At 44.3% G+C, this 26,369-nt stretch overlaps 1 protein-coding gene across 2 annotated transcripts in view; it reads right to left on the bottom strand.

The window, feature by feature from the left end:
- Window positions 1–417: 417 nt before the first annotated feature.
- The window catches only part of RHEB (Ras homolog, mTORC1 binding), a 40,817-nt gene continuing 14,865 nt past the window's right edge, over window positions 418–26,369 (bottom strand). For both annotated transcript variants that reach the window (XM_036102083.2, XM_036102084.1), the window contains exons 2-8: window positions 19,396–19,467; window positions 13,469–13,536; window positions 7,957–8,039; window positions 7,251–7,307; window positions 7,088–7,135; window positions 6,248–6,329; window positions 418–933 (exon numbers count right to left, since the gene is read on the bottom strand). In XM_036102083.2, the coding sequence (XP_035957976.1) occupies window positions 841–933; window positions 6,248–6,329; window positions 7,088–7,135; window positions 7,251–7,307; window positions 7,957–8,039; window positions 13,469–13,536; window positions 19,396–19,467 (503 nt within the window). In that variant the 3' untranslated portion in view covers window positions 418–840. The remainder of the gene's footprint in view (window positions 934–6,247; window positions 6,330–7,087; window positions 7,136–7,250; window positions 7,308–7,956; window positions 8,040–13,468; window positions 13,537–19,395; window positions 19,468–26,369) is intronic.

Raw genomic sequence — 26,369 nt, forward strand, 5'->3', positions numbered from 1 at the left:
CTCTTAACTTCCCCTTGTCTTCAGGTGGCCTACGGGCAAGCAGCACGGAGAGGAGAAGGCTCTAGCTCTGCTCGGTGCCCCCACGGCACGAAGCCCCCCACTCAAGGTGGGGGCTCTGAGGGTGCAGGGGAGAACAGTCACTACTGGGGACTCTCCTCACAGACCCTCCAAGGCCACTCAGCAGCTGGGGTCGATCGAGAGCCGGCCCAGTCCTGGGCCTCTTCCCAACCGTCCCACGGCCCTGCCATCTGGTGGGCCTGCCAGAGCCCCAGAGCCCCAGAGCCCCTGCGGTCAGCAGGCCGGCCCGCGGCCACCCCCACCCCCAGCGGGAGCCCCCCCACCCACAGAGGCAGGGAAAGGTTCCCTCAGTGGGACCACGTTTTCTTCTTTAAAGGCCACACCAAGTAGCTCGAGGGGTTAAGGTTTGCAGCTATTTTATTTACAAGTATACATTTAACACAATGAAATAAACACTGATATATCGAAGCCTAGTTAATAGTAGTGTAACAATATGTATCATTTTGATGATTACATTATTTTAAACAACAAACTACACTGAAAAATTAATGCCGATAAAATTCTTGGTCATAATATTATTAAGAAATACAATATATAAATTGAAAATATGATTGCTTAAAATTTGAAAATGGAAGTGAACTCATTTGGACAGAGTCAGAGTTTAACATAATCTGAAAGGGGGGTGGGGCAGGAAAAGCTCTGACCCAAATGAAATCTTTCAGGTTAACAGAAGGAAAAAGAAGCTGAGTTTATCTTAAAGGATAACGGGCAGTCTGCTTCTTCGGGCAGGATCGACTCCCAGTGTCCGGTTCTGCAGCAGGATTACATCACCGAGCAGGACGACTTTCCTTGTGAAGCGGCCCCGTCAATTTTTTCTGCCTCCAAAATTATCCTTCTAAAAACATCAACAGCCGTCTGAAAATCAAAGAGAAAACTAGACCGCATTAGTTTTAAAGTGGAACCCTGATGAATACTTCTACTGCTGGCAGAACTGAAGAAGGCCCACTGCCCACCGTCGCCCCGGCGGGTGGAGGTCCCCAGACTCCCTTCCTGCCCCACACCTCACCCCTGCCACCTCCTGACTCGGGACCTAACCTCGCATCACGCTTCTGACCCGTTTTCACCAGCCGTAGCCCAAGAAGTCCCTCCCCGCTCCCCGCTCTGGTTCCTCTAGAGTTTCAGGGTCCACTACGAGCACCCGCTCACCTGCCAGCTCTCATTCCCATCTGAACGCTGCTTTCCCGGGAGGAGGGTTCCCTCTTCACAGCCCTGAGCCACGGGACCGACAGCAGGGCAGGCGCCCTTCCCGCACCCCACTAACCCCTCCAGACCTGTGCCCCCCCCTTCCCTGAAACACTCAGCTTCAACTCGTACGCAGCTCTGCAATGATATAAGCCAGCTTCGAGCCCATACGAGCCCCGAGTCGTTTCCCCTCCCCCTTCTGGAGCGGCGGCACTGTCTCCAACAGCGCTCTCAGCCCCGTGGCCTCCTCTCCTCCAGTGACCGGTCGTTCCCCACCGCCGCTCAGCCGCCTGGGCAGCCCCACGGGCCCTTCATGAGGAGTCACTGGTATTTTGGGCAGGGAATCCCCTCTTAGGCTGAACACCCGTCCCTGATGATGATCAAAAATTGCCCCTGTTCTCAAAAGCCTCAAGGGGCAGCACCTAGGTCTCGTCAATACCAACAGCTACCCCTCCATCGCCCAACGTCAAGTACCCTCCATCACCCATCTTCTTTCTTGCTCTCATTCCCTCCCTCCCTCAATACCCCAAACTCCCCAGTTCTCAGCCCCACAGGGAAGAGTTTCCTTTGTCCGAGGACACTTCTCTGTCCCTTAACCACTTCTCATCCTCACTGTCCTCCCTGGCCGGCACTGAGCCCAGAGCGCACGCCTGCTGTCACCGTACTGCAGCTTCCTTCTCGGCCAGCCGTCGCCTGCTCGGCACCTGCAGCCGCACAGCCGGAGGGGCCCAGCTCACTTTACCGCTGGGACCTGGACTCCAGAGGGGACCCTCGGCACCACCCAACTGCACTCCCCTGGTCTAGTCACTCCCCGGATGCAGCTTTCATGCCTTCGCTTTCTCCCGGGATTTCTAAAGCCTCTCCCCCATTCTCACACTCAGCTGGTAACTGTGTTTTCCAGTTCGCAGCATTCATGAGAGAACTCTACATACTCCGTCCACCAAACTGACCAACCCTTGAGTCTGGGCTCACCGGCTCCGGCTCCTTCCCTGCTGCCATGGACAAGGCACCCCTAATTTAGCTAAAGCTGGCCCCAGATCCCACCCCTCTTGTCTAATCAAGGTCACTGGCTTCAGTAAGGTTTCCTCCTTTCCCATGATTAGACAAACAAAGTGTTTATTTCACTGTACAAAAATGCACAGAAAAATATTTGGAAAAACACGTGCCAAACTCTCACCAAGAAAACACAGTGTGCCTGGAATTTGGCTTTCTAGATAAATCTCAGAATTCTCCCTGATTATCTGTGTGATCTGACTCTGCCCAAGTATGTTCTCTTTCATCCCGTTGCTAAAATACAGCTGCAGGCCTCCACAAGAAATAAGCCAGAACTGCAAGCACGTCCCATAGTTCAATAATAGAGTACAGGATTCTCACTGACTTGATCATTTTTTCCACCAAGCACTCTGTTAACAAAGTCCACTGAATCTGTATTACTTAGGTAAGTAATACAAATGACAAACAAGCTATATGAAAAATTATAAATAAAAAACTTGAGTAGTTCACACAGACTGGTCTCTAATCACATGACTATTGGTGTGTGGTGTGTGTGCATGCATGGTCTTTACTATATAGACAAATTCTCTCCCTACTCTATACCAATAGTAGCAAGCATTCTGGCACATGTGTGGGTTAGAATCACTTACACCTCTAATATAAGGGAATAGAATTACTTGGTTTCTCCCCTTTGGGTGGGGAGAGACTCGCCAGGCTTAGGGTCTCCTGATTCCCCTCAGCACATTCCAAGACCATGTGGGCAGGAGTACGAGAGCGTGACAGAGAGTGGAGACATCTCTAGACATGCCTTTGAGATAAATGCTCAGGTCGTCAGTGTCCCAAGAACTGCATGTCACTGCTGTATTTACCTGATTTGGGCACAAGGATCTTCTCGCCTTAAAGGATTCATTTCCCGTCTAATGAGGAACCTGCTGATCTGAGGGCAGCGCAACAGAACAGATGACGAGTGCATCACCTCATCTTTGTGCTTCTCTGGCTTGAGCTGTGTGAGGCGGCCATACGGGACCCTTGCCTCCCTTGACATGTTTGGCAACTATCAGATCCATTTGCTAAATGTATCAAAACTGAGAAGAATCACAGTAGCTGGAATCCTTTCTCTTTAGCTCTGAGCCTTCAGCATGATTCATGTTTTATCTGGGTCTTCGGAAAGCACCATGCTACCTTCTAAAGGAAGTGCCAAGATTAAAGAATGACCCAATGGAGAGCCACATCACAAACTGGAAGCTACAGTGAAGTACGGCATAAACCGGACGGCGGAGGCCTGCACCCTGAAACCCTGCAGTGGCGTAATAACGTAGCTCTAGCAAACCATCCCAGGTCATTGTCAGAAAGCTACATTAACCCCAGGCGGTGGGCCTTCCCGAGCAAAGCCCCCGAGTCACGCTGGAGGAGGGCCCACAAGCTACTGACGCACGCGGGGCTGCCCTCACACATACAACAGTGCCACAATCCTGCCGCCACCTATGTAAGGACCGTGTCCAATGGAACGACCGCATCAGGACCCCCAGACCTTCACCAGAGAGAAAGAGTGAAGTCAGCAGACAGAACCAAGACAGCCGGGGCCATTCAACTGCACTTCTCCACCCCAAAAAACGCTTTTTAAATGAGGTATGACTGACCTACAACACTGTGTGAGTTTGCGTGTATGACATAACGATTCGGTGTTTGTATATACTGAGAAGTGAGCCACACAGCAAGTCCAGTTCACACCCACTGCCACAAGTTACGATTCTTTTTTCTTGTGGTGAGAACTTCTACGACCTACCCTCTCAACAACTTCCAAATACAAACAAAAACAACACAGTATCGTTAACTGTAGTCCACCATGCTGTACAGTACGTCTGAGACTTACTGATCTTCTAAGCAGAAGTTTTTATCTTCTGACCACCTTCAAATCTTGATTATGCAAAATTTCAAGCATATAGAAAAATGGAAAGAACTGTACAATAATCACCTAGCCCCACTATTCTAGATTCAGCAAATGTTAACATCTTTGCTGTATTTGCTTGCCGTCTCTTGGTCCATCCACCCATCTGTCCCATTTGGAAGTAAGTCGCAGACATTATGAAACTTGGCCCCTAAATACTTTGGTTTGCATTTCCTAAGAACGTGGATATTCTCTTCATAATTCCAATACCATCACTGCATCTAAGGAAATTAGCATTACTTCCCTAATATATACAGAACATAATAAAATCTCTCCAACGGACCAAAAATGTCTTTTACAAGGTTTTTACAACCAGATTCCAATCAAGGCTGACACACAGACCCTGTAATCCAGACAGTCTCTATCTGTATCCCTCCCCAGGAATACTTTAATCTCTACTATGCTTTGGTCATGCACGAGGCCTTCTCTCCAAATCCATCGGAAAGCATGGTGTAGAGGAGAGAGGACCAAATTGTGGTTAGATTTAAACTTTAGTCCTAATTCTTACACCATATAAATAGAGCGATCTTACAAAACTCATTGACCTCTTTGGATCTTACACTCATTTCCAAAATGAGATAGTGCAACTAAATGATTTTAAGGACAGATTAGACACCCAATAAATGTTTGATTTAATTCCATTAGGAAATGAAGGTATCTCTTACTATCTCAACTCTTGGTATCTGAATTCTTACTGTCTGCACTCAAGAGCTGAGCAGAGTCACACAAATCCCTTGTTACCTGGCACTTGGGAACCAATAACACAGATTTAATCTCCCTCATTATCTGAACCCAAGGACGAAGGGATTGGACTGTCAAGGGGTTCCTGGGTTGACTAAGCACCTACCAGACAGGTGTGCCGATAGAGTCCGCCGTGCTAGACATTATGGAGGACACAAAGGTAAACGACACATCTTGGATTTCGGAATGAATTAAGGGGGTTAAGAGAAAAGAACCTTGAGGGCCAGGGGAAAAGTGGCAGAGGTGGGGAAAACGGGCACCAGGCCCACAGTGTGCCAGCCATGCTTACCCAGGATGCGCCACTCACCCTTACTGAATAGTTTCCTCACAGACACAAACATCAACTACTCTTATTTGAGCATCAAACGAGAGAACAAGTGGAAAAGACTTTAAACACTGTGAAGCACCATATGGATGTAAGTGGTGAATCGAGAAAGGACAGCTGAGGTCCGAGGAGAGCACGAAGGAAGGGCGCATTGGGCAAGTGTCCCTCGTGGGGAAGGTGGCGGGCGCACTCTGTCATGCCTGAGAAGGACTGAGAAAGGACGGGGACACAACAAGAGGAACTGGAAGAGCACCAATCTCGCCCGCCCTCCGAATCACTAAGGGCTCTGAGTCTGTTCTCTAGACAACAGGCAACACGCTGACAGGCCTTCTAGCAGAGGGCGACACCATCTGACATGCAGCTTTAAGTTAGTGGCCGCAGAGAAACACTGGAGAGAAAATGGAGGCAGGAGGCGAGCTGGGGTGCTGCGGGGCTACAGTAAGGCCTTGGGAGGAAAAGGAAAGAGAGGCTGTGCGAAGCCTCCGCAGATAAAACCGACAGCCTTCCTAGGATGTGCCTTTAACGGAACATCTGCCAGCCTGACCTGGGAACAGAGGCCTGTAAAACGGTTCTTAACAGATTCTATGTGAGAAACAATACATCCACCACACTCCGTTTCATCTTACAGAGAACGGGGCTTGGTGTAGGCACAAAATTATTGCCAAAATGATTTAAGATCATTCTCGTTTCTTTTCTACGTCTGGACTTACTTCTGTACCAGCCTTTAATATAAAACAAAAATAATAATCTACGTTCACAAAGTAGTCTTTCCTTCACTCTTAACTTCTGTTTATCCTACAAATATTCTAGGTCCCTTTGGAAGCAGAATCCTGATAGCAACCCAAAGGCTGATACGAGAGCGGTGGAAGGACGGACACAGGTAAACAGGAGAGGCAGGGAGGGCGGGGCTCGGCTGACTGAGGGGACACAGGCCTGGGACTGACGGCTGCAGCACGAAAGGAGTTCTACAAACTTGGTACCTGATTTTCTTTAGCAGAAGATTCCAAGAAAGCCGCATTCCAAGACTCTGCTAACGCTTTCCCTTCTTCATAACTGATCACCCTAGAGGAAAAAGAAAATTCTAATTAATGTACTGCGCTCTTTATTTAGAAAACATCTATAATTATTAACAAACCAGGCTCCACTTTTATCAACTGTTTTCTTGTAACGCAGAAGAATTCTCTCTGCTCAGTCTTACCATCCAGTGTGTACCACAGAGGAGCACTTTATTAATGCCTAAGTTGGGGAACGGGACAGATGTGGCCTTCTGGGGTTACCCATGCTCCAGCAAGCCCTCGAGGTTCAGAGAACACGACGGTGTTTTCCAGTACCCAGGACACGGACTATTTCACAGCGAGCTGGGCTGTGAGCACCCGAGGAAGGGCAGCCGTGAAGGGGCCCACAGCTCAACTCTGCTGCACGCAGGCGACGGGCATCCAGCTGGTGAGCCTCCTCGTCTCCAGACTGGGCTCCGCAGCCCTGTTCGCTGACCTAATCCTGGCTGCAGTACTCAGAAACTATTTGTTGAATGAATGAGTGCTTCTGTGGTCTCTTTAGAGTCCACTTTGCACAAAATGGTGGAAGAACCCAAAGCTAATTTCCTACCACCTTTGCTCCCTCTTTTCTAGAGAAAACATTGGTCAGGACGGGTGAGATTTTATATTGGTTTTGCTGCTTGGGTACACTCACTGCCATATTTCCGAACACAGATATGCTACACCTAAGAATATTTTCACCATGAGAACAATAATTACAAAAGGTACTTTAGTGCATACGTCTCAGACTTGATTTTATAAATCAATTATTCAGAAGTTACATACCTTTCCATATGGAGGTCTTTCTTATTTCCAACCAACATAATAGGTATTCTAGTAATGTGAGACAAAAAAGCCAAAGGAAACTAGTCAGTGCCAGATCTTATTGTTCAGAAGACAGAACTATAAGGAGTGTATCTAACAAAAGAGAGAAACTATTACTACTTACTGCACTTTCCCCACCATGTCCAACAATTTGCCATGAATAACTTTAATCACTTCAAAACTGTAAAACAGAAGCATGAAATAAGACATCCATCTTAGTGTTATATAATGTTTATCATGGGAAAAACATATAATGTCATCAACTCACCATTTTAATATAAAATAACCTGAACACAGGAATTCCTTAATTCTCTCCTACAAATCTTTCTTCATGTGTGCATGTATTTGACACTGAGGAACCCTTACTGAGAATATTCAAAATGAAATAGGTGAGGTATTTAAATGGGAAAGTCTAACACTTGGCTGACGAATCACATAAACACGAATTTTAATCTCTATTTGTAGGATGTTCTTTAGCTAGAAGGCCCTAGCAGTCAGCCTGTGATCCACATTAACATGGTGAAAACACACAAAAAGTAAATCAATTTATGTAGTTCCCATTTCCATTAGCAAAAGAGCTCAGATCACGTGCTCACTATCTAGGCAGCTGGAGGGAAGAAATACAGTTTTTATTCTATCAGTGTCAGAGAACGTCTACTGGGATATTTTTTCTCCCTTAACAACCTATTTGCTCCACAAGACAATCACTGAAAAACATTTAGTCTGGTAAGTCTGAGTTACTATAACCAATTCCATCAGATCCTTTCAAACGATGAATGCTATCTATGCAGAGCAAACAAACTCAAGCAAGCAGCAGGAGTGAGTCCTACCTTTTGATTGATGTAACAGAATACACAAGAATGTAACCATTAATATCTATGGAGTACGTCTGAGGAAAGATGGAGTATTCATCCTGTGGGAGAAAAAATAATTCCATTTGAGTAGAAGTCTTCATGTAGCACAACGAGCAATCTGTACCCAAAGTTTTTCACACACGACCTGGTCAAAGAAATCAAAGGAAACCAAAGTGGATTAAAATATTCTTCTAGAAACACAGCCTACACACTTAGGACTTATTTAAGACTGGTTTGGGGCTGATAATTGCTTTAAGCCAACATTCGAAAAGCGACTCTGGCTATTCTAAGACTTTTGTGGAGAAGGCTAGTAACTTCTGCAATTCCTGGGGAAAGAGGATGGAAGGAATGACAAGACAACAGGTCCTGTGATCTTATAGGGGGCGAAAAGGACTAACAGTTCTTTTATGGAGATAAAGTCCAGAACTTAATTCTCATGGGAGATTCATGAGTGCTTCTGGTTTATTCCATAAATCTGTATTTTCCTACCTAAAACTGTCACGTCCTCACTAAATCTATTCTCTGCGTGTAAGTCACAACGGCCGGAGTGCCAGTCTATTGGTCGTTAGTGGGCTGTCCCCAGCACTTGAGAGGGCAAGGAGAGAGGAGAAAATCAAAACGCTAGACCCGGTGTACCCAGACTTCTGAGGATCAAATGAGTTATTTATTGAGCAAGTTTAGGAATTAAAAACAAAGGTACACATTACATAACAATGTATCAGTACCCAGTTTCATAAAGCAGCTTTAGGAAACTCAAAACTCAGCTTTAGAATTATTACAGCATACTAAAGGTCTAATATCAATGCAGCGTGTCTTAGGACACTGCTACTGCCTGGCATAAAACATTTTATTCTCTGTTGAAATATAATTATCAACATGCCACTTACCCTAAGCACTATTATAGAAAATCAGGGCAAACCATCATTATATCAAGTAACTGTCTCTGTTAACTTTGCAATTCCACAGTATGGTTACAACTAATGTTCATGATGGCCCTGAATTACTGCCCCAAATTATTGCTATTTACCATAGTAACAAAGTATCTTTAAAAAATAAAAATCAAAGGAAAATTAAGTTTTACTCTCAGCTCTTTGATATCATCAACAGTAATCATTCATCAGAAGACAGCGTTTCTACATCTCAGGGCTTACCACATTTGCAAAAGAAAACCTTTGTTTTCATTATCAGTTTCATATTAGTTTCATTAAGTTGAGTTCATTTTAGTGTTAAATTCTGAGAATGCATTTTTGTTAATGGAATGAGAGGTCTTTAAACCCAGATTAAAAACAAAATTCCACATGATTTTAGTCACCAGCCGAGCCACAGTATACCCAGAGTTCAAACCACCTTTTCCCTGAAGAGAAGACATGGAAATAAAGAAACGAGTCATCGTATTTCAGAGGCGCGGTGCAAACCACCACCAGTTACAAAGTATCACGGGGGGCGCCTGGGTGGCTCAGCTGGCTAAGTGACTGCCTTCGGCTCAGGCCGTGATCTCCAGATCCTGGGGCTCAGCCCCACGTCGGGCTCCCCGATCAGCAGAGAGTCTGCGTCTCCCTCTCCCCTTCCCCACTCGTGCTTTCTCTCTCGCTCTCAAAAAAAAGGAATAGTATCAGTTGAAAAGAGATTAATAAATTCAACTATATGAAAATGAGAAAGTTCTTCATGACTAAAAACCTTTCAAACAAAAACCACAGACTGAAAACAAACCAAAACCTTGCGGCTCACGTCACATAAAATGCTGATTTTCTGCGCATTATGAAGGGGTCTCTCAAACCAATAAGCCAAGACGGTCCGCCCAAGAGAAACAGGGCAAAGTACACGGACAGGAGAACTCCCAGAGAAGGAAATACAAATGCCCTCAAACAGGAAAACACGCTCAAACTCCTTCCTGAGAAAAAAAATACTTATCAACCGGGCTACTCTCCCGCACCTAGGGGACTGGCAGGTAACGAGATTCGCTAGAACACTGCGCAGGTGCGCGTGCAGGTGGGAGCGCGCACTCGCTCCTTGCGCGCGAGAACGGAACCGCCGGCCGGGGACGTGCTCTCACACGCACGCGCGCACGGCCCAAAATGACGCAAGACGCTGACGGCCGGGCCCTGCTGGCGGCAGCGGGACTGGACACCACGTCCGTGTCCATCAGTCGTCCGAGCAGGCTGCAGCCAAGCGACACCGTATTGTGCAGCCACGCGGACGAAAACCGCGCCCGTATGTATGGCTATGGGATCACCTCCAAGATGGAGACACGGAGATACCTTACTGCAAGCGAGAAAAAGAAAAAACCCCAACTCTCTCTGTACGTTCATGGAGACAATATCCGGGAAGCATACACCATAAACCGGTCAAGGGGCTGCTCTCGGAGGGTGGAGCTAATGCCGCCGGAGGGGGTAAGCCCGCAGTTTTACTATTTTCCGTTTCGCGCTATTTTATTTCTGTAACATGTGCATTTAGTACTATTTTTAAAAAACTGGAATTTAATACTTGTTTTAAAAGGGGGGATTTGACATTATAAACACGACTGCCACTGAGTCACTTGTCACTGAGTCTACTTAAATTAGGCCCAAACAAAATCTTTCATGCAAACTAAAAATAATCGACCTGTATTTAACTATGTTCATCATCATCCCTTGCTGGGCAATGAAACCAGCTACGATACAAACTACTAAGTAAACAGGACTTGCCATCGTATGTTGCTACAGTTTTACTCCTAGAACGTGTACACCAGTGAACAAATGTGCTCTAGATGGCGGTGACAGGATCTGTCCTTTCTTCATCATCTCCCCCGCCACTGGGGGGGGGGGGGGTCTCAGCCCCAGCCCAGCGGAATCCAATTTTCTTTTCTTTTTTAATTTTAATGATTTCCTTTCTTTTTTTTTTTTTTTAAGATGCATCTATTTATTTGACAGCGCACACACAAGCAGGGGGAGTGGGAGAGGGAGAAGCAGGCTCCCCACTGAGCAGGGAGCCCGACGCCGGGCTCGATCCCAGGACCCTGGGATCATGACCTGACCCGGAGGCAGATGCTTAACGACTGAGCCAGCCAGGCGCCCCAGAATCCAATTTTAGAAGCAGCTCTTGGAGCAGCTGTAAATGTGACATCTCATCCAGTTGCCACCGAACGAGGTGTACGTGGTTCTACAGCACAAGGAAGTGCGCGCATCGCATAATCACGGATCACAGATACGAACATGACCTTCTATTCCATAGTCTCCCAACTGAAATATTCTCTGCAAAAATTCTCTAACTATTCTTATCTGGCAGTAAGAGCAAGACAGGCAGAGCTAGTCACTGACCTTGCCTTTGCCATCCCTCACACCATACACTCACTCCCCGAGATCTCTGCTTCTTTGGAGGGGGGGCATCCTTTATTATTCTGTCATTAGAACAGTTAAAGGCATGTGATGCTCCAGTGTACATTTAGACTTTAGAGCAAAATAGAACCCTAGAGGAACACATCTTCTATTTTGATAAGGAGTCAACATAAAGAAATTTTCTCTCCAGAAAAATGTTTTCAAGGACAGCTCTACTCCAAGTATAAGCAACACCCTCACTGTTCCATTCAGTGTCTTGTTAACATCAACATCAAGTTGCCATACTAGGCACTCCTATGGTCTTAGAAGCATCAAAGATCTACAAATAAGGACCAAATCCTCGTGAAACTCACACATCCACTCTAGACCATGCGACAGTCCTGTGAAGGCAGGCACTACATCGCCAATTTACGGAAGAAGAATCTGAGGCACAGAAAGGTTGATAACTTTCTCAAGGTCAGCTGGTTAGTAAAAAAAACCCAGGATTCAAGCCCCGGCAGCGTGACTGCAGAGCCACATTCCAACAACTCTGAAATACTGGTTCTCCTCCTGGCCTACTACAAAATGTACTTCTACAGTAACATCACATAAAAGTGATTTGCCAATTTACATCCTCATCCCCACTTTCCAGAATCTTAATGAAAATTCAAAATGAAGATATAAAAAGCAAACCCAAATCTTGATGATGTCAGAGGCCCACTATGAATGATGTGGCCGTATTTCTTCGCCCAGGACACTACCGTTTAACACCTGCTGTCCCAGCATAATTATTACCAGGGCTCCCTTCACTCTTAAAAGTGTCTTGTTTTAGGCAATAAATTACACAGTCACCTTAACCATAAAAGATACAAACTCTGAGAATCCAATACAATGTCTTATCCCAGAGGCTCTTCTATGGTAACTTCTAAAATAAGCTGTGTCCTCCACATCCTCTCTCTCCTATGAAGACTTCTACTGCTCCCCTTGTTCCTTTAAGTTCCATACCCCCTTTCTGTCACTGACAGGTACCTGCAGAGTAAGAGCCTAGGACGGCTCAGCTCTAAGACAGCCATCGTGAGGCCTGGTGACGGAAGCCCATTATACCCACTACCAGGGGGCATGTGTAGGGTGAACGAGGGAGACACGTGGTAGATCTCTACGATATACACATCCCATTTATTTTCTTTGAAGCTTCCAGAATTGAAACTCCAGGGTTTCTTCAGTGCTCACCCCCCTCAATATAGCTATTTTCTTGCTTCACTAGGGGGCTACACTTTGCTTCTGTGTTCACTTCAAAACATAAAGCAGCGGGAGTTCATTCCAAACCCGTAAGAAGGCCACACCATTCTAGGTCTATCTCAATCTCCCCAGGTTCCAGAAGAAAAGCCTCCATTTAACATGGCAGACCAGATTACACTACACGCACCCTCCTGCTAGTCTGATCCTTTGTCGATTGTAAGATGCAAGGAAGGACTCAGAGACCAACATCCCCACATCCGGCAACTGTTTAACAGATTCAGCCCAACAGAACGGTTTCTAGTAAAGGCTGGACTGGGCGCCATGGGAATGGGGAAGTTTAGCCATCAGGGTTAAGGGGTTTCTTTGTACTCTTCAAGTTCTCTGAACTTCTTTCACCCACTGCTTCTAGTCAATTCCCTTGGTCTTCCATTCCTCAAATCCCTACTATGTTAAACTGTGACTATGGTGTTGGTTTATTTTTATTTTTTTGGTTACTTAATCTTTGGCAATTACCTACTATCTACAAATCAAATCTACACTCCCTAATCTAGTAATCATGTGACCTATCTATAAACCAGCTCCTTTCTGCCCTATACCTTTCTCATGCCTTTCCTCTGGAAAAGACTTACTTTTGTCTTGATGTAAAATACATATTAGAAAGGAAGAAAAAAGTACTAATAGGATCCTGATATAGAACGCAAGTTTACAAAACGGAAATACACTATCCTACGGATAAATACAAACCTTCCCAATGCTATGAGTATATTTCACACAATTCTAAAGTAGAAGAGCAAGTTAATGATTTGGAAAAACTGCCATAAATGTCTTGGTAGACAGCCCGTTAATAAACCCCGAAGGGTTTCCTTGGCATTGCTGTTGTGCTGAAGCATCGATGGTGGGGCCAGGACTGCCAGACAGAAGGACAGCGAGAAGATTCTGAGACACTAGAGACTTACTTGCCCTGCTGTGTCGACAAGTTGAAGATGATATTCTTGTCCATTGACTGTGATCAATTTTGTGAAAGCTACAGGGAAAAAAAGGAATTAAATATTAGTTTAAAAAGTTGACTTCAGATCACTTAAAGCTTGAACACTGATGACCAGCTAAGCAGAGTCCCTAATAAGTTCATAAAAAGATCCCATAAAACAAAATGGAACAGATCACCCCGAGTTTACAGATTCTTCCCCACGTCCACTATTTAACTAAGAAATACTGGCTGACTGATGAAAATCAAGGTTTACTACGCCTTGAACCTTTATCAAAGGAACTGAAATTAGGCAACAATTCATATCCTATAAGGCATTTGAGTGCTCTATCTATGGCTAGGCCTTCCTCTTGTGAAAAAGTGAAATACATGACATTAAGTTTGAGATCTAGAATGAACCCAAAGCACAAAACTTTTCATTAATTTATAGGAAGTCTGGTGTCAGAGCACAAAGAGCCAATATTAACTGCAGTGTTGAGAACTTTCAGTACATAAAAAAGTTAACAATTTTATTGACAGATAAAACAGCAATGGAACAGGTGTTCTGCGTGAAGCCATCATGCCCACTTAGCTTAAGGATCCAAGCAATTTTGTGACAACTTCTTTTCCCTACCAAGGGGGGGAAAAAAAAACCAGACTCAAGTAACTTCCGGAAAAGTCAATTCAGAATTCTGAGGAGATAGACTTCAAACAAATGCAGACAAAAGAGGAAAGAACTATTAATAGTAACAGATTATTAAAGTATAACCATCTGGAACCCTGGCAACGAAAGGGAACTGATGTCTTCTGCATTCCTGGTCCCAGCCATTTGTCTCAGACATGCGAGTCCTCCAATCTCCTGGCTGCCCACTCTACTTCACTAGAACTGTGCAGCAGAATCTATCCCTTGCACGGCTGGGAGAGGACCCACTGTTGCCCACGGTCTCCCACAGCCAAAAAGGAAAGCAGAAACAGACACAGGAATACTAGGAGAGAAAACTTTAAGTGACAAGGGGGATAGAGAGGAGATCTTATCTGAATGCTGAGTTCCACAGGGAGAGAAAGGGATGCTCATGGTAGCATCGTAGCCTCCTAGTGCAAGCAGGGGTGCGGGAAGCAGGTGGGCAAAAATCACAGACCAGGCCACCCAAGCAGGTTGCCACACTTTCATTCTTGTGCCTTTGATGGAGACGACCACTTTAGGGAATAATTAAATCAGATGAAAACTGAATCCAAGTATTTCAAGATAGGGAGTACCCAATATATTCGGTTTCGTCAATTCTAAGAAAAAATTCTACTGTATTTTTTTTTTCCACATTGCAACCTCTCTGAACTTGGGATGCATCTTGCATTGACTGCGCTTTCGATCACTGTCAGCCAGGGGGCAGTCATGATATTCCTGTGGGAATACCTGCCACGGACACCTTACTCAGGTAAGCCCAAAATGTGCATTTTAGACTTGGTGAAAATTAGGGACGTAACAGCGGTGAGCAATAGAACAAGTAACCTCCAATTAGAACTAAGTAATTGTGGTTACGAAGTAGAATGTAATTACTATGAAAACATCATTCATTCATGCAAGATTTATTTCTTGAGTACCTATTATCCCCAGAAGCACTGTTCTGGGTGCTCTCGAAATACTGCAGCTGACCTCAGTGAGCTTCCAGCCCCGAGGAAGGAAGGCAGACCCAGACACTGTCAGTCATCTTCTCTGGGAGAGGAGCATCCAGGCGGAGATCAAACAGCGAGTGACAAAGCGCCATGAGAAAAAGCAAGAAGGTCGGCACAGCAGAGGCTGAGACAGTAGTGGGCAGGTAATCAGGTTGGGGAGGAGGCAGAAGACCTTATAGGAGATGGTAAGGACTTCAGAGTTTCATTCTAAATGTGATGGGAAACCAAGGGTTTTAAGTAGGGGAGTAACCTGGTCTGATTTATATTTAAAGAGATGGCTCTAACTATGCTGTGAGTAACAGAACTGGACAAGAGCGGCAGAGGCCACTGGTGGGCGCCCACAGTACAGTGCCTATACAGACTCGGGATCTGAGGACGACGGTGGTCTGGGTCAGTGGGGCAGAGAGGGGTGGAGAGCCAGGGTGGAATTCTGGGTGTAGTCAAAGGTAGAGCCCAGAAGGATCTCTGACTGGCTGGAAGTAGGGTGTGAGAAGATGGAGAGGCAGGACAACTCCCAAGGTTTTTGGTCTGAGCAAGGAGACCTATGAGTCGCCATTTACCAATTCGGGAAAGCCTGGGGGAGGAGCACTGGGGATGGGGGAGGACGGAAACGAAAAAGCCTACACCCAAGGGGAAGTGAGGGCAGCTAAATAAAAAAGCCCAGAGTTCGGGGCAGAGGGTGGGGCTGGGGCTACTGTGAGACCAGCAAATTCCCGGAGAGAGGGGCTGATCGCTGGTGACCAAGCAGAGAGAAAGCCTGGGCCTGATGTCGGAGCCCACGGGCACCCTACGCTGCCAGGTCCAGATGATGAAGACTCAGCCAAGGAGACGGGAGAAATACTGGCCACGAGCTTAGAGTAGAAAGGGAGGACGTGTAATTGTACATAAGATGTATGAAATAAAATTATTAATCAATGTTTTAGTATATTCTTGCACATAAAAAGGATGTAAATCCTCCAACGCACAGCAGTAAAATGAAATCGAGGCCCTTCCATCTGTCACAGAAAACTGCCTCTTCTTATTACTATAGAAAAAAAAGGAAGTGTAGAGATTTGTCAGTTCCATAAACTAGGAACCAATTCTTCTGCGTGCTCTGTGTCCAACCTCCTGCAGCAGCAGAAAGCTGGCTTTCTCCTCGTCTCACTTTCCTCGAATCCTCTCTCCCTCCCCCTCCCTTTTTCAATCACTAGAGAAATTAATCCAATTTCCAACAGAAAATCCTGAAATTGCCCTGAGCAGACTAATAGCTACTTACTAGTAAAGCCTACTAAAATAAGCAAGGCAATAGATTTCTAAAACTTGGAATTCATAAAGTAAGATTTGTGTTACTAAAGTGTATTGAGGACTCCTAATTCATATCCTACTGAGAAGCCCACCCACCATGCAATGCTTGATAATGCTGCAAAGCTCCTAATTAGAACTTTCCAATTTTCTGGGAAGGTTTATTAGTGCATCAACAATACCACCTTGAGATGGCAGGAGTTGTAAATTGCTATTCCTCCTTAATTTATAAACTACTGCTACTAAATTTCACCATAGCAATTTGGTTTGTATTGAGTTGTTAGATTAACAATACAGTAGATAATAAAAGCACATTTGCGTAGGCAGTATTTTTGGTATAAAAATTTCCCCAAACTAGAAAATCAATAACTTATTGATGTTATTTTCTTATATTCTGTTTTAAAAGGTGACACAGTCCCAGAATTTTTGCTTTTGTGGTGATGCTTCATAGAGCTGTGTCACCACTGAATGTCTGTTATGAACCACTTGGTCTAGGTTATAAAGTTAAGTGTAAAATAATTACCGGATTATTTCCAGATTTACAGAGTGCGGTGCTTCTTAAAACCATCCATTCATTTGTTAGCAACAGGCTTACGACAACCGTTCCATTTCTCATTCCCTGTAATCACTGAACAGTGTTTTTGACCAAACAGTGGAGAATAAGGTGGAGGAAGGGTTTCTGCCTTGGTTAGATGGTCAGAAGCATGGTAAACAGAAACTCATGTCTGCATATGCCTCATGAACTTTTAAGCCATTCATCTACCCTGATATTCATTTTCGCTCCTGCCTAAAGACTTTAATAAATATTTTTAGTCCATTTTTGAGATGAAAAAGTCTATTACTGAACACTAAGTATTAGATAGGAAACATTAAAAACACAATTAAAGATGATGTCGACAGCCTTCAAAGTAGGGTCACCTCATTCAATTTCTGCGATAATATCAAGGTAAGAAAGCTGGACATTCACTGGATCAACTACTTACATATAAAGAAAATCTATTTATATACAACACCATGACTTTCCCTCCACCTCAACTTTAAGTGGTACAACGACACACAATTAAAAGAACCACTTTTATGAGCAGGGCCTACCTACCAAGAAAACTATATTCTACTATTCTATGAATAAAATGCCCAAATGAGCCTTATCTCTCTTTAAGGACACACAATTCTAAACAGTTATATATAGCAAATATTAAGGCCATGACCACAATTTTCTTGCGTTCCTATTACAACGGAGAGAAAACCAAACTTGTTCACGTAGCATTCAAATTAATCTGCTCCTCCCACTGGCATACATACTATTCTGTAAGTGACAGCCAAACAAATCAACACAGGATGTGTATGTAGTCAGGACTCCTCCTTTCCGGATACCAACAGAGGTTACTTTCAAACCCGGGTCTTCCCAGAGTCGGGTTAGCAACCAACAGGCTTCCTTGCCACCAGAATACTGGGACATGAAGGATAGGTGCATATTTTAAGTCAGAGGTGGGCAAACTCTTCCTGTAAAGGGCCAGTCTCTGTTGCAAGTATTCAACAACTCTGCTATTGTAGAACAAAAGCAGCCACAGACACTGTATGAATGAATGCACATGGCTGTGTTCCAATAAAACTTTATTTATGGACGCTGAAATGTGAAATTCACGTAACTTTCACAGGTCACAAATATTCTGCTTTTGATTTTTTTTTTTTTAAAGATTTTATTTATTTATTTGACAGAGACACACAGAGAGGGGAACACAAGCAGGGGGAGTGGGAGATGGAGAAGCAGGCCTCCCGCTGAGCAGAGAGCCTGATGCGGGGCCCAATCCCAGGACCCTGGGATCATGACCTGAGCCAAAGGCAGACACTCAACGACTGAGCCACCCAGGCACCCCATGCTTTTGACTTTTTTAATTATTAAAAAAAATAAAAACCATTCTTTGTGCATGCACTGTACAAAAGGGCAGTGGGTCTTTCTGGCCTATAGGCCATAGTTTGTCAACTCCCTGTTGTAAGCCTCTTTTGAAGTCTCTCTTGCAAGCTCTGGGCAGGTGAGGTCTACAAATCTAGTTGCTGAAGTGTATGAACCTGACTGTTAAGTCAGCTTCATGTCTAATATGCCCATCAGGTTTTGAAGAATCCCATGTTTAAATGTGTATGTTCCTGGTGACAAATCCTGGGTTAAGTCCAGGTATCAAGAATCTGAGACGACTGGTTCTAGGGTCTACTTAGGGTTTTAAGATCGCTTGAAACAAGACCAGCTTCCAACAAACCAGCCTCCCTAGATGAAATGCTTCAGGTTTTCTTCCATGATCCTAGAATCAAGACTCTCATGGTCCTAGAATCCTTCAGGAAGATTCTGAAACCACGGATTGAAAGCGGACAAGGTAAAGGTTGTGGCTGGTCCTGTTCTCTGGTGTTTTCTGCACATGGCCTGAAATGCCAATAGACTTTAGAGCCATCTTTGTTTTCATGCTGCAACTGCTCTCCCCATCCCAGAATAGCTCACTTCTCCACAGCCTTCTTTCAACTCTTCAGGATTGGAAGGGGTTGGGGGGGTAGGGGTGGGGGAAGGGCTAGTGATTCCATAAGAGTAAGGTACAAAGGATCTGGAGTGTTTTCGTCCTTTCTTTTCAAGCGTGGAATCTTTAAGAAGGGCTACTGCTGAGAAGGAGGGGGAAAAAAAAAGATTGTGCTCTCTATTCTTGTTTTCCTGAAGCAGAGTCTGGGATAGGAGGTTCACTGTAGGACTGGATTCCTATGGAACTGAGTAACAATTTCTAGATGGTGGGATCTGGACACTGAATAAAAACCCATTTAGTGTCAATTGGATCAAACTTTTGGAAGCTTTTTGGGACCCCAGTTGGAGATCTATAGGTTTACCCCCAAGAAGCCCTGCCATCGAAGCCTCCAGGAACACACAATGGCTGTTTGTGTGAAGAATGCAGGCTTCTCAGTTTATAAACCCTTCAAAACAATACTTACTGTTTTCTATGGTTGGGTCGTAGGAGTCAACAAATTGGCCTTCAACAAACTGAATCGTCAATGAGGATTTCCCTATAAAAGAGAGCAAAAGCTCAGTATGTATTGGCATATTAAAGTAACAAAAAATTTAATTCTACTATTTTACAAAAAACCCCATTCTAACAAGATGAAGAGACGGAAAGTACTGGGATCACAACACATTCTTTTAATTAACTTCTGGGCAATTTTAAAAAGGAAATAAATTTCATGAATTTGCTCTATACGATAGGAATTTAAGCAATTAAGCTATTATGAATTAAACACTTTTGTCCCATTAACAAATATTACTGACCAACAAGCATATCACATATTCTGCTAAAGGTAAACAAACTCTGAAATAAGGTCTAAGTTAAGCTAATTTCCTCTGGTGTCCCTGAAATGTGGATATTAATTTTAATACAGAAATTAGTAAGACAGGATTTATTTCTTTGGGCTCTTCCATATATGGCTGTTAGAAATGTTACCAGGTACAGCTTTTAAAGAGGGGAAACTGAGAATATGTAACAGAAGTCTTTATTTAAAAAACTACTTGAAGGGGTGCCTGGGTGGCTCAGTCGTTAAGCGTCTGCCTTCGGCTCAGGTCATGATCCCAGGGTGGGATCGAGCCCTGTATCGGGTTCCTGCTTCGCGGAAGCCTGCTTCTCCCTCTCCCGCTCCCCCTGCTTGTGTTCCCTCTCTCGCTGTGTCTCTCTCTGTCAAATAAAATCTTTAAAAAACAAAACATAAAAAACTCCTTGAAGGTAGAAATCCTGTCTTCACCATTCAGTGTCAAAAGGCCTAGTGATGTCTGTCACACAGAAGACAATTAAGAAATGTTCTGGACTTCACAAAATCACTGCTAATAATTGAGCTGTGTGCTAAGAAATCAAGAGCCAGAGCCCTAAGTTCTCACCCCTCTATTCGTTACCTAAAATTTCTACTCAAGGACTTTAGACCAAGGGACTCTGTAAAGACAGTGCAAGAATAGTCCAGGAAATGCCAGAAGTGGTCCTTCCTGAATTTCACCCCAAACCCTTTCTTCTCTTGTACATTCTCAGAGCACATTTTAAAAAGATGCTATGGTTTTAAAATATTTAATTATCTGAGAGAGTGAGCGCACGCGTGAGCAAGCACAGGGGCTGGGGGGGAGGGGCAGAGACAGAGGGAGAATCTCAAGCAGACTCCCTGCTGAGCGTGGAGCCCCATGTGGGGCTCGATTTCACGGCCTTGAGATCACGACCCAAGCCGAAACCAGGAGTCGGCTGCTTAACGGACTGTGCCACCCAGGTATCACAACATTTTATTTATAAGTAATCTCTACACCCAGCGTGGGGCTTGAATCTCCCACCCTGAGATCAAGAGTCGCATGCTCTTCTGACCGAGCCAGCCAGGCGGCCCCTCAGAGCACTATGAATTTTAAACACGTGCTCCACACGCTTGCTGCGTCTCACTGAACTTCCATCTCAAAAGATCTTCAGGGAGAGAGGTTGTACCAGGAACCTTCTGCCCCTGGGGTTTAGGTTGTGCTTGCCCTCCCCCAGTCTGTGCAGAGGGCAGCTGACAGGTGGCATGTTTTCCCAACAAAGGCAGGCCCTACATACTTAGAAATCAATGAATTAATAAACCAGTTTAAGAGCGGGAGCTGTGGGGAGACAACTAAAAAACCCCAAAGTAGGCAGGCCTATTCTACTCCTCACAAGCAGTTAAACACACAGCTCAAATGTTTCTGGAATTATTAAAACCTGAAATCATTCTCTACAAAGCAGCCTCCAAGAGCTTTTGACAATTACATGTTACCTCCCTGCTTAAAATCCTCACTGCACTTAGAATAAATTCCCAACTCCTAACCAAGGCCCACAACACCAGGCCCTCCCTGCCCAGGCCCTGCTCTGCCTATCACCCTAACCTCTCTCCGCCACCGCCCCTCTGCCCAGACCCGCCCAGGCCCCACTCACATCCCCCGTCCCTTTGTTTCAGCCATCTCCGCAGATCTCCGCACATGACGCACTTTGTCATTATTCTGGTCTGGGATCAAACGTCCCTTCTCCAGAGAAGCCTCCGCTAAGACCGCCCCATCTATGGTGGCGCCCACTCCCTACCGGTCATAGCGATCACTGCCATCCTGCTTTGTTTCTTTTTAGTGCCTGACGTTATCAGACGTTATCTCCAACTCATTAGCCCACTGAGACCAGCGTGGTGGCGTATGCACTGCAGACACTGTCATTTCCGAACACGTGACTGAAATTAAAACTCACATGCCCTAAGGGCACTCTCATACACTCCAGATACTACACAAGATCTCAATTTTATATACATACGTGACCAGGAAACACAGTTCAACAGGAATTAAGAAACAGTTCTGTCGTATTTGGTAGCCAACCACAGGCCTGCCCGTGCTCTACAGGATGCAGGGGTCATCCAGGAGCCCACACACTGCAAAGGGACTGTGTTCAAAAGAAACCACGTTATCTAAACTAGCTCATAAAGAGCATTTAGCTTAAAATACAGCAAAACTATTTTATGTAATGAAATAGCAAGGAAAAAACTATTAAGTTTAAGGAATAAGAAAATTCTTATTTACATTGAATGCTACGGCTTGAAGCAAAAGAAATTTAATTAGAGAGAAGAAACTTCTTTTGGGGCTCCTGAAGAGTACTTCTAGGCACTCTGGTGGGCTTTTGAAACCCTTCTGTAGGCTACGGGGGGGGGGGGTTTCTGGCTTGTAAATGGACAGAGGGAAGGAAGAAAGCAGACGGTAATTTTTTCTGAAGGTAAATGGGCAAGAGTTACAAGGGATTAAAAGGATTTTTACACATTTTCCAAAGTAGAACCGGATTAAAAATAGTGAAAGAAAGGGGTTAAGTACGGTGTACGTGATAAGCCCCCCAAGGGGAGGGCAGGCACACACAGCTGTCAAAGATAGGCCTTACCGCGGGAGTGAAGGGACGGGGACAAGAACCTCAGGAGTTATCACAGGAAATTGAAGAAAGTTACATTAAATAAGATCGCATGAGATTAAGTGCAACAATGGAGTTTCAGATAAACAAGTGGACCACGTTTTAAAAATATAATTATTGGTACCTATCCAAAGAGTTCCTTGTTTGCATCACGAAGGGCAGAAAATATTTGGCAGGCTCAATTAACATTTGACTTGAAAAACGCGAAGAATCATTCCAGCACAAGCAGACAGTGTAGTCCAACCCAAATCAGGATGCAGGGTGACGGCAAATTCTCGTCTTCACGAGTAACTGGGACACCTGAATTTAAAACCCTAGTCTGTAGGGAGCAAACTGCCTTTCTCAATCAGCTTGATCCTGGGAGAAGGGGACTGTCCATTAGCAGAGGAGGACTGTAGAAAAGCCTGAGCCTCCCCTGGGTCTCTCCTCCCTGGTCCTCTCCCCTAAGGGGAGATCATTAATTATTTATATTAAGAAAGGACAGGAAGACTACATTTGCTGACATGACACAGCGGGTTTTTTGCTGTTTCCATTAAAAAGCAGAATTATTAAACAACTAGTGTTGAAATTTTCATATTAATCTTAGTAAACAAATCCCACTGCTCGTAATGTTCCCAGTCCTGGTTCCAGCAGTTTCTGGCTTCCAGGGACATCGCTGTCCTCTAGAGCAGCAGCCTGGCTCTTAGGTCACGCTTCTGTGCAGTTCGCCTGCAGCTACGAGAGGCACTGTTGATGTACAAACGATGTTCTTTACCTCATCATCTTTAACATTTTCCCCTCGTTATAACGTCATACATTTACTTTGGCCTCTGCATTCATCAAACTCAGATTGTGAAACACTATAGTTATTTCCTGAAGATGTTTCATGCTCTCTAGGCTCATAAATTTGTACAACCTGAGGAGGACCTCAAATTCCAGATCAACTCTCTGGAGAAATGTTGAATGAAAACAATCCAGGAGTGATCTGAAATAAACTGAAAGGCAGCGCGTACCCAGATGCATGTTATCAATACACAGAGAGGCACGGATTACTCCTTTTATGACAATAACATCGTACTAAAAAGGTGTGAAAACAATATATCCCAACAGGCCACAACTACCTTCGAAATAGTCTTCTGCCAGACTAAAGGCCACCTTAACTTAAAAAAAAATCCTACAGATCATTTTTAATAAGTTTCTTCTAAACTTCTACCAGGTAAACACAGCATTTATGTATTTCTTGCCAAGGATAATACGGCCAGTAAGTTTGTTCACCTGGTATTTTCATTACGGAAGACATACCTGCAAGGTTGTTGACCAAATTTCTCACACTTGTGATTACTGCAAAATAGGCATTGCATATAAAACATTTTAAGAGCTTTCAGATTAATTCTGAACTAGTTTTCATGATTATTCTCCTAAAAAACCCCACTACTTTTACATATTACGTCCATCTCACACCCCCAACCAGCATTCTGTGGAACAGCTGACACGTTACTTGTTCATTGGGACCTAATGGGAAGGAGTAGGTTTCAATCTATCAACTAGTCTGTCAAGTCATTTGGCACAAGGGTCCACTGGGAACAATGTAATGTATCTGGGACACAATCCATTCCGAGGACTGCTTTCCTTTACACCTCAAATTCTCAACATCACCTTATGGGACCCCGCTGTCCACATACATAAGCTAATAGTTTAGCTTCAAAGCTTCACTGGTATTGCCACTGATAATTATCTTCACGCCACCTAGCGCGCATACCACGAAACACTGGCTGGTCACCCCTCCCATACGACTCCACCTCCCAACACCTGCAACCTCCCTCTTACCAACCACAAGCAGGACGGCACAGTCTCCCAGCGCCCTTACTTTCTGACTCTATCTAGGACATCTCTGGAAGCAATGTTTTCAAACCAGGGGCTGTAACCCACCAGGTCATGAAATTAATATACTGAGCTATGATCAGCACTGTTTTTATTTTTTAAATAAAGATTTTATTTATTTGAGAGAGCGAGCGAGCACAGAGGGAGAAGCAGACTCCCTGCTGAGCAGGGAGCCCGATGCGATGCAGGGCTTGATCCCAGGGCTCTGAGATCATGACCTGAGCCGAAGGCAGATGCTTAACTGACGGAGCCACCCAGGCGCCCCATCATCAGCACTGTTTTTAAAGAAAGAGAACACCAGAGTGGACTGCAAAGAATAAAGTTATTAAAATTCTTCTTTCAGTTATCAAACATTTATGACTGGGTCACAATGTAAAATGGGTTTCTCACTGCACGCTGCAGTCACAAAGGTCAGAAATATACTACTCTAAACGATACTATCCTGAATCTCCAATCTCCACCACGTTTCACTTCTTTGCCTATCACTTTAAGCCCCAAGATAAATCACTGTCCACTACTATCTTGTCTACCCTCCAATTTCCTTTCTCTGGGCTCCTTGAAAAACCCTCTGATGTTAATCTCATCATTTGCCTTTTGGTGAGCCTGTTGAGCTCAGCTGCAGAAAAATTCTGCAATCAGATTGGTTAACAACTATTCTCAATCTATGGTCTTTCTGCCTTCCCCCTGGCTGTCCCAAGGCCTTAGGAATCCTCCCTGGAGCCCCCTTTCCTCCTGCAGTAGTAGTGGAAATGTGGTCCCAGCAGCATCCCAGGGTAACCTATTACAAATGCAAATTAGTGAGCCCCAACCTAACCTCCCGAGAGTATTAACAAGCTCCACTCCCATTCAGCTGCACACTAAAGCTTAAGAAAGCACTGTCCTCAGGAAACAAATTCAAACTTAACTGATCACCCTAAGTCACACCTTGTCCACACCTTGAGTTCAGACTTCTGAGCCCACAGCTGTGAGATGATAAAGGTCTGTTGTTCCAGCCCCCTAACCTGCCATTTGTGTTGCTCTCTTGCAGCCGCCCCGGGAAATGAATACACTTCTTTTGCCTTTTGATTTTAAACAACTTTAATATGAAAGAATTCATATACTATATAATTTAACCACTTAAAGAGCATAATTAAGTTTTTAGCATATTGACAAGGCTGTGCCATCATCACCACAACCAATTTTAGAACATTTTCATGACTCCAAAAAGGAACCCCATACCTGTCAGCTGTCACTTCCATTCCCCTGGGTGCTCCCCAGCCCCCCACAACCATTGAGCTACTTTCTGTGTCTGTTATGCAAAATAGCTCAAAAGGAACCCAATAAAAGAGGCAAAAGACTTGAACGGACACTTCACAAAAGATCTATGAATTACCAACAGGTAAATGAAAAGACGCTCAACCTCCCCAGCACTGGGACAATTCAAATAAAACCACAACCTACAGCATTAGCATGGCTGAAGTTAAAGAGTTCGAGGATACTGAGCATCAGCGAGGATGGAACTCTCATTTGTTGCTGGTGGAAGTGTAAAATGGTACAAATGTACTGGGAAACAGTTTGGTATTCCAACAAAATTATACACTTAACATATATGTAGCCTGTGCAACCCCATTCCTAGGTATTTACCAAAGAAAAATAACCGCACGTCCACAAAGACATAAGAAATACTTCTCACAGCTTTATTCTTAGTAGTTAAATACTGGAAACAATCAACAGGTGATGGGAGAAACAGATCATGACATAGCCATATGAGAGAATACTCCTCAGCGATAAAAAGAAACTACTTACAAATGCGACAACCGGATGAATCTCAAAAACATCACGCTTTCTGAAAGCAGCCAGACAAAAAGAGTATTTACTGTATGATTCCATTTATATGAAAACTGTAGAACAAGAAAAGCTAATCCCTGGTGACAGACAGCAGATCCATGCTTGCCTGGGAGTGGAGTGGGGGTGGGGTATAAGGGAACGTTTTGGGATGACAGAAACGTTTTGTATTTTGGAGTAATGGTTGCACAGGTGAATAAATCTTTCAAAACTCATGTAACTTTACACTTAAAATGCATACTTTATTATATGTAAATAATACATCAATAAAAGTTGATTTAAAAAAGTATATTAAAAAAAGGAAGACATTTACTA

Source organism: Halichoerus grypus, chromosome 12, assembly GCF_964656455.1.
Source record: "Halichoerus grypus chromosome 12, mHalGry1.hap1.1, whole genome shotgun sequence".
NCBI classification, from domain to species: Eukaryota; Metazoa; Chordata; class Mammalia; order Carnivora; family Phocidae; genus Halichoerus; species Halichoerus grypus.